Below are 7,612 nucleotides of genomic sequence, written 5' to 3'. Positions count from 1 at the left end.
ATAAGCGTGATGGTCACCGTCTCACATTACCGATAAGCTTGATGCCCACCGTCTCACATTACCGATAAGCGTGATGGTCACCGTCTCATATTACCGATAAGCTTGATGGTCACCGTCTCATATTACCGATAGGCTTGATGCTCACCGTCTCACATTACCGATAAGCTTGATGCTCACGGTCTCACATTACTGATAAGCTTGATGGTCACCGTCTCACTTTACTGATAAGCTTGATGCTCACCGTCTCACATTACCGATAAGCTTGATGCTCACCGTCTCACATTACCGATAAGTTTGATGCTCACCGTCTCATATTGCCGATAAGCTTGATGCTCACCGTCTCACATTACCGATTATCTTGATGCTCTCCGTCTCACATTACCAATAAGCTTGATGCTCACAGTCTCACATTACTGATAAGCTAGATGCTCACCGTCTCACATTACTGATAAGCTTGATGGTCACCGTCTCACATTACTGATAAGCTTGATGGTCACCGTCTCACAATACCGATAAGCTTGATGCTCACCGTCTCACATTGCTGATAAGCTTGATGCTCACCGTCTCACATTACTGATAAGCTTGATGCTCACCGTCTCACATTGCTGATAACTTGATGCTCACCGTCTCACAGTACTGATGATTGAACACTGGCAATTGTACTGATATGTGATGATACAGTGATTTATCTACGAGAAATTTCCTGTGTTACAGGTTGACATTTTGATATATGAGATGGAAACAGGCTGGACAGACAGATGGGTCTTTACTCCAGAGTACTGCACAGGACAATGGCAAACAGATAACTGGAATAACGTGCGTCAGGAAACCGGCAATTATGGGGGTTTGTTTGCCGTTATTAGTGATAGAGCTGCTAACTGTTCATCTAGCCAGATATTTGAAGACTTTTGAGAACATGGTGATACTGTTGCTAGCTGTTGATCAAGTCAGATATGTGAAGACTTTAGAAAACAGGGTGCCGATTCATAAAGCGTTCGTAATGTTACGAGCTGTCGTAACTGTATAGTATGTCATATACTCACACATGACGTAGAGCTACGGACACGTTGTGGATCGGGCCCAGTAACGTCTTAAGCTAACCGTAAACTGGTTGGTTTCTAATGATTGAAACTGCTCTGGAATTTTACTTTTACCTGTAGCTCAATTTAGCATTTACTTTGCATACTGAACGATTAATAGGTAATAAAGAAATTCCGTGTGCCTCTAGCTATATCTGTGCTGTATCTATGACCATCCTAACGACGTACTCTAAGATCGATTGATCTTGGCCATGGCGCAAATTGTCAAACAGGATTCAAAGCCAACGTGGATATGCAACAGAATATAAAGAACGATTGGAAGCGGACCTGGACATCCACCCTGGGCCTTGATAAGTGTGGGAGTTTCTCTCACAGGGCATATAACATTGAGTTTACAAATTTGAAATACTTTGATCAAGTGGTCATTTAAGTTATATTTACGACCAACATGTTTGTGTTCAGGACATCAGTCCGTCGTCAGTATTTGTATGTAATTTCGTAGCATGATTGATGAGTTGAAGTACGGTATGTGATACAGGAATTCCCTGCTTTGGACTGAATCTTATATTCCTCTGTTTTATAACCTGTTCGTCAACACCATTATCAAAACCAACATTCAAAAACTTAATCTGAGAATAGAGTCAGAATCCTATAATCGTGTTTTCAGCAAACAAAGAAAAAATGTTTTAACAATTTACTAAATTTTATTATTTCACATGATACGGTGAAAAATGACACATGTAAATAAAAAACATGCGTCTCGGGTTGTTTTGATTCAGTTCATTGCCTTTGAAAAGTAATTACCCAAAGTCCAAATCTACCACGATGCTAACGCCCGATGGTATTGGAAACAGGTTTGGAAACAGACCCCTTGTGACCAAACTCCATTACGTCACTGTTTGAATTCTCAGGTAATGTAGTTAATTTCGAATAATTAACACAAGCCATGCACAGTTCACAAAATACTGGGTGAGAAATGACTCACTTCGTTGAGACAGTCGCCAGTTTTGGCGAGGTGTTTCTACCATTAAGAGAAGGTTACTGTTAATATGATCCAGTTATTATTGTGAAAGCAAAGCTTGTTTTGTTGTCTCAAGCAGACTATACCCTAATTGACGCTCTGGCAGAAATGACGTCACATGAAACACCATACAAATGGATGCGGGCCGCTACGAATACAATTGCAACAATGAAACAGTCACCTGAAGAAACCAGTCGGCACGGAGCTAAACGGTCGATATCTGGTTTAAGTGAATGAAAACATGCTCAGCCACATCCCCATCCCTGATATCACACAGAGCTGTTTGATTGAGGGACATCAGGGATATATGTTAGTTTAAACTACCAACCCTGTTTCCATGACAACGTTACCTCAGTACAATCATTCAATGCTTGTGGCAAGGGGCGACGATCGGCATTGGGTGGCTATGCTTCCTGACACATGTCATTGAATCCAATTTGCGTAAATCGATGCTCCTTTACTTCACTGTTTGAATTCTCATGACATGCAGCTGATTTGAAATAGATAACACAAACACAAGGTAACACCGGTCATAGAGTACTGGGTGAGAAAAGACTCTCTTCGTTGAAACAGTTGCGAGTTTTCGTGAGATGCTACTACCATTAAGATAAGGTCAATGTTAATATAACCCTGTTCTAGTTTTGAAAGAAAGACTTGGGTGGCTGTCTCTAGCTGACAATGCGCTCAATGAAGCTCAAGCTGAAATGACGTCGCATTCAATACATACACATGGGGTCGCTACGAATACAACTGTAACAATGAAACTGTCAGTTGCCCTGGAGAAAGCAGTCGGCACAGACCTAAATGCCCGATGCTTGGCTTAACTGAATGAAAACATGATCAACTACATCACCCTCCCTTGAATCATACAGAGCTTGTTTATTGAGAGACATGAGCAAACTACCAACCTGTCTCGATGTTTCGTTATTTACAAATCGCTGCAATACTGCAGGAATACTGATGAGTTTAACAACAAACAAGACAACTCCTCCATTGCCACTTCCCCGCTCACATGTCAGTGATGTGTTTCGGTGTCTGCACGTTCCAGGTCACGTGATGTATTCTACTTATGTACCGACCTCAGTTCCTCATAGCCAGAACAGCTGGCAGAGGCAGGTTGTCCCTCACAGGTGAATCCATCATACATCCTTGCTTCATCAACGACATCGTACTGGGGAGCATCTCCTGCCTCTGGGGGCACGTCCATGTCCTGGGTAGGAGTGACGTACAGCTGGAACCTGCAAATGTTTGATAGGCGTTTTGTAGAAATTCATGGAAGACATATTGACGCATATTACGGACAACAACTTCTTAATTCGTGCATAAAGAACATGTTATCTCTAAGTTGTGAATTCTTTGAAACGTGCTGACGATGAGCTTGTTTAGACTGCATATGTGATCAGGAATAGATGTTTATTGTTTATCACCGAGGATGAAATAAGGGAAACGTATACAAATGGATAATGGCCTATCTTGTGTTAACTAGTAGTTTGGTGAAATCTTTTTTTTCAAACAGAGAATATGACTATAATTATGCGTATGTGCGTGGTTAAGTGTGGTACCTCACAGGGGGACGATGCTCGGTGAGGCGACTGAATAGAATCAGCACAATCAACATACAGACCGACCCCCTTGTGGCCGTCGTGAGTCCATCAAGAAAGTGACGAACCCGTATACAAATTAATGTGATTTAGTTGTGACACGTGGCCGACTAGATCTGGTAGGTCACGTGTTGACCTCTCCATGTGATAAGGGTTCCATGGTCTTGTGATGGTGTTTGGCGATACGTGGAAACATCTGACCCCTCCATCTGTTAAGGGTTCCATCGTCATGTGATGGTGTTTGGCGATACGTGGAAACATCTGACCCCTCCATGTGATAAGGGTTCCATCGTCATGTGATGGTGTTTGGCGATACGTGGAAACATCTGACCCCTCCATGTGATAAGGGTTCCATGGTCTTGTGATGGTGTTTGGCGATACGTGGAAACATTTGGCCACGGCCGTGTAGCCTGGCTTCAGTCTGCCGAAGGCGTCGTTTTCTTCAGCTTCTGTCGATTGTTCACATCTTATTTGCGATACAATTGTGAGGACAGAACAACCCTTTGTTTCTATAGCCCAACACTTCATGTTGCACATTCAATTAATGTTCGTGTGTTAAATGAAGCGTGAAGATCCGGGTTAGAATTGATCTTCAGTAGCCCAAGCTTGTAAGAGGCGACATAAGAAGCGACTAACAGGATCGGGAGGTCAGGCTCGCTGACTTGAATGACACATGTCATTGTCTCCTAATTGCGTTGATCGATGACCATGCTGTTGATCACAGGAATATCTGGTCGAGACTTGATTATTTACATATAGATGGACTATTGCTGAATGCGGGGCAAAACTAAGCTCACTTACTCGCTCATTTGTCTGTTTCACCGCCGCGCTAGCACGTTGGTTTGTTTTAGCGTGTCAGAGGACATGTTTTATCCTACCCACACATATCACTCCGGATGTAAGCAGACGTGTGAATTTCATATTTGTTGTTCATTTTGTATGAATATCAGCACAAACTCCGTCAAGTAATTCCAATGTGTCTACCTGTGCGCTACTTTATCAAACCTATGGTCCATTCAATATGTGTGTTAGTTAATGACAAGAGATCAGGAAATAGTAAAATCACCTCAACACGAACAAAACCGGAATATAATGATTCATTGAATCTTCCGTGTACTGCCACAGTCAGCCCAGCGACATCAGGTTTGTCTGTCAGTATTCTTATGTTGGGCCTTGTAAACCAGAGGCTAATACCACGGAGTACATTCCACCTCTAAAATACAAACTGAGACACACTCACCCACTGAACACCTTGATCCCAGTTTACACAGTGAACTCTTTAAACAACCACGTGGTACAGTGAATCAGAGAATATCGTGGTTCACTCATTCCCTCACTCACCTTTCTGTTCTCAAACGTTGACAGTAACTGCAGCACGCAGACAGGGTGGCCATCATCATGAAAAAGAGAGAGGCTGTAGCTAGTCCTGTAGATAGTGATGTAGCCAGTTCCACGTTGATACCTACCAAACAACGGAGTTAACAAGTTAATACAATAAAGGAGAGAGGCTATAGCTAGTCCTGTAGTTAGTGCTGTAGCCAGTTTCATGTTGATACCTACCAAACAACGGGGTTAAGTTGTTAAAACAAGACAGGAGAGAGGCTACAGCTAGTCCTGTAGAAAGTGTTTTAGCCATGTTGATACCTAACAAACAACGGGGTTAAGTTGTTAAAACAAGAAAGGAAACAGGCTACAGCTAGTCCTGTTAATACAAGAGCGGCAACTGGTTGCACGAAATGATACTCGCCTTGCATTGCCCAGGCTATGTCCCATATACATTCCTACTTTACCACAAATACTGTATACGGATACCTCATTGAGGGAGGAGAGTCACACCATTATCAACTCCTTGAGGAGTATAAAGTAATAGTATCACCTAGTCAAAGGACTAACTGCTACCAGTTACATCCATTACCGTAGATGATACCAAATGATATAGTTTAATTAACAATACATACAGCCATAGAATATTACCTACCTGATTTCTCATCACATGTCCCTGTCGACCTGTTGCATGGCGTACATCCACTTGAACATGTCTTACAGCCAGTCCCGTAGTAGGAGTCTACACATCCAGGCACACAGGATGACCCCAGCTGACAATATCCTCCATCACAAACACCTGGACATGTTGTACAGCTACCTCCTGGACTGTCACATGGTATGTAGCAGCCAAGACCATGATATCCTGGCTCACAACCCTCGGTGCACCGTCCACTACCGTCGGCAGACATATTACACAGGTTACCTTTACAATGACCATCGCACACAGAGAAACATTTCAGATCAAAGTACCCCGTGTCACACTCAGTGAGGCAATGTCCCGTTGTGTTGTCACAGTCAGAACAGTGCTGGTTGTCCAAACATGGACCAGCTGAAAATGAAGTTGCAGGTAGGTGTTCATAGATAAGTGATGCTGAGTTTGATGTGACTGATATTGGGTATGATAAAAATTAATTATGAAACATAGTTATACTGATTGGCCTTGTCTTAAAACTAGTCACGGTATGGCCTTAGGTATTGTCCATGTGGCTATTAATGTTAACTCGGTCGTCAACACAAAGCATCAAACGCCAGACATACGTAAAATATAACAAATAAATCTTAACAGTTTTGCACTTTCACCTATCAGGTCTTATCAAAATACTGATAATGTGTGCCTGAAAATATACATATTTATTATTTTTACATAAGCAACACGCCTGATCACGAGTAGGACAGTAAGACAGTTCAGTTGGACATTTCTATACAGATAGTGGTACCTTTATCAGCAAGTGAAGAAAATATGAACATTTAAAAGTGATACATAAGTCACCGACTCCACGAAGTAGGATGTAGAGAAGCTGCTCGCACCTCTGAATGTGGGAGTTTTAATAGCCTGACCACATTTTACCCAAAGACTTTAGCAGATGGAACCTGTTGTCCCCTACTTGGTACCCACCTAAAAGGGTCAAAGGACGATCAGCTGAGTTTTGTGGAGTCCTGTTAAACTGTTTTATTGTTACAGCTAGAATTACTAAATACATTCAGGACTAACACGCACACACAGGCTTGCATATTCCTAATTTCAATGTACGTCAAATGAACCTGAACACCGCGATATTCCACATCTCTGCTGATCACGAAAGAAAACCCTCTCTTCAATGATGTAGCAATGTCGTCTTGTCAACATAACTTCTCGATATTAAAGAATACAATCACCAGATCGCCATAATTAGCAACAAAATGTTTTACCTTCAGTGGCAATTACCCAGCCTGTTATCCACATGACCACGAGAGAAGCCATATTGTTGACTATAACTGATGACAGATGGGGGGATGAGGTTATTTCACAGTCACATGGACAAAGACAAGTGGGGGGGTAAGTGTGAAGTGGTGCTGGGGGGGTGTGTAATCAGCTGACCAGTTTATTTCATAATCACAGATAATTCATGTGTCTTGATGGTTGTATTATTTCCCCCCTTACACGGAAGATGGAAACAATATCACGTGAAGAGACGAAACAGTACTACACCATTGTCTGATTCACTGACACATATTTACGATATAGTGGTAGTGGCCTATACATTCAGTAGGAAGCTGGACAATACACAGAGTGAACGTGCTGTGTGGAGTCGTGTGGTAAACAGTGAAGGAACAATTATCTGTAGCACTTACGTTTCAGACGAGTGTGGTGCTTCCTCCGTTGCTGTAGATTAAGTAGGCATGAAAGCGATGATGTAAACATCGACATGCGTGAATTGAGTAAATGTGACATATTAGATCATCCAACTACAGAAAGCGAAATAGCCTGTGCAGTGAAAGCGCTCAACAACAACAAGGCTTGTGGTACTGACGGTGTACACAATGAATATATCAAAGCAACGCTTGATACTCTCATGCCTGTATATGTTAGATTGTTTAATTGTGTGTTTGATTATGGAGTTCTACCTGAATCCTGGCTACTCGGT

At 42.2% G+C, this 7,612-nt stretch overlaps 1 protein-coding gene across 1 annotated transcript; it reads right to left on the bottom strand.

The window, feature by feature from the left end:
- Window positions 1–1,724: 1,724 nt before the first annotated feature.
- LOC124274086 (scavenger receptor class F member 1-like) lies at window positions 1,725–6,957 on the bottom strand. Its single transcript, XM_046709403.1, has 4 exons — window positions 6,897–6,957; window positions 5,641–6,036; window positions 5,004–5,124; window positions 1,725–3,299 (listed from the first exon to the last, which is right to left on the bottom strand). The coding sequence occupies exons 1-4, from the start codon at window positions 6,946–6,948 to the stop codon at window positions 3,125–3,127; spliced, it is 744 nt and encodes a 247-aa protein (XP_046565359.1). The 5' UTR covers window positions 6,949–6,957; the 3' UTR covers window positions 1,725–3,124.
- Window positions 6,958–7,612: the final 655 nt, after the last annotated feature.

Source organism: Haliotis rubra, unplaced genomic scaffold, assembly GCF_003918875.1.
Source record: "Haliotis rubra isolate DU_JTF1 unplaced genomic scaffold, ASM391887v1 Scf1874, whole genome shotgun sequence".
Lineage (NCBI taxonomy): Eukaryota > Metazoa > Mollusca > Gastropoda > Lepetellida > Haliotidae > Haliotis > Haliotis rubra.
Note: the sequence above shows the minus strand (reverse complement) of the source record. Positions and strands in the feature narration are given on the sequence as shown.

Coding starts and splice junctions, on each gene's coding strand:
- LOC124274086 (XM_046709403.1), bottom strand. CDS start 6,948: ATGGCTTCTCTCGTGGTCATGTGGATAACAGGCTGGGTAATTGCCACT. Junction 5,125..5,640: donor GACATGTGATGAGAAATCAG/GTAGGTAATATT, acceptor GTTGTTTGGTAG/GTATCAACGTGGAACTGGCT. Junction 3,300..5,003: donor CAACGTTTGAGAACAGAAAG/GTGAGTGAGGGA, acceptor AAACATTTGCAG/GTTCCAGCTGTACGTCACTC.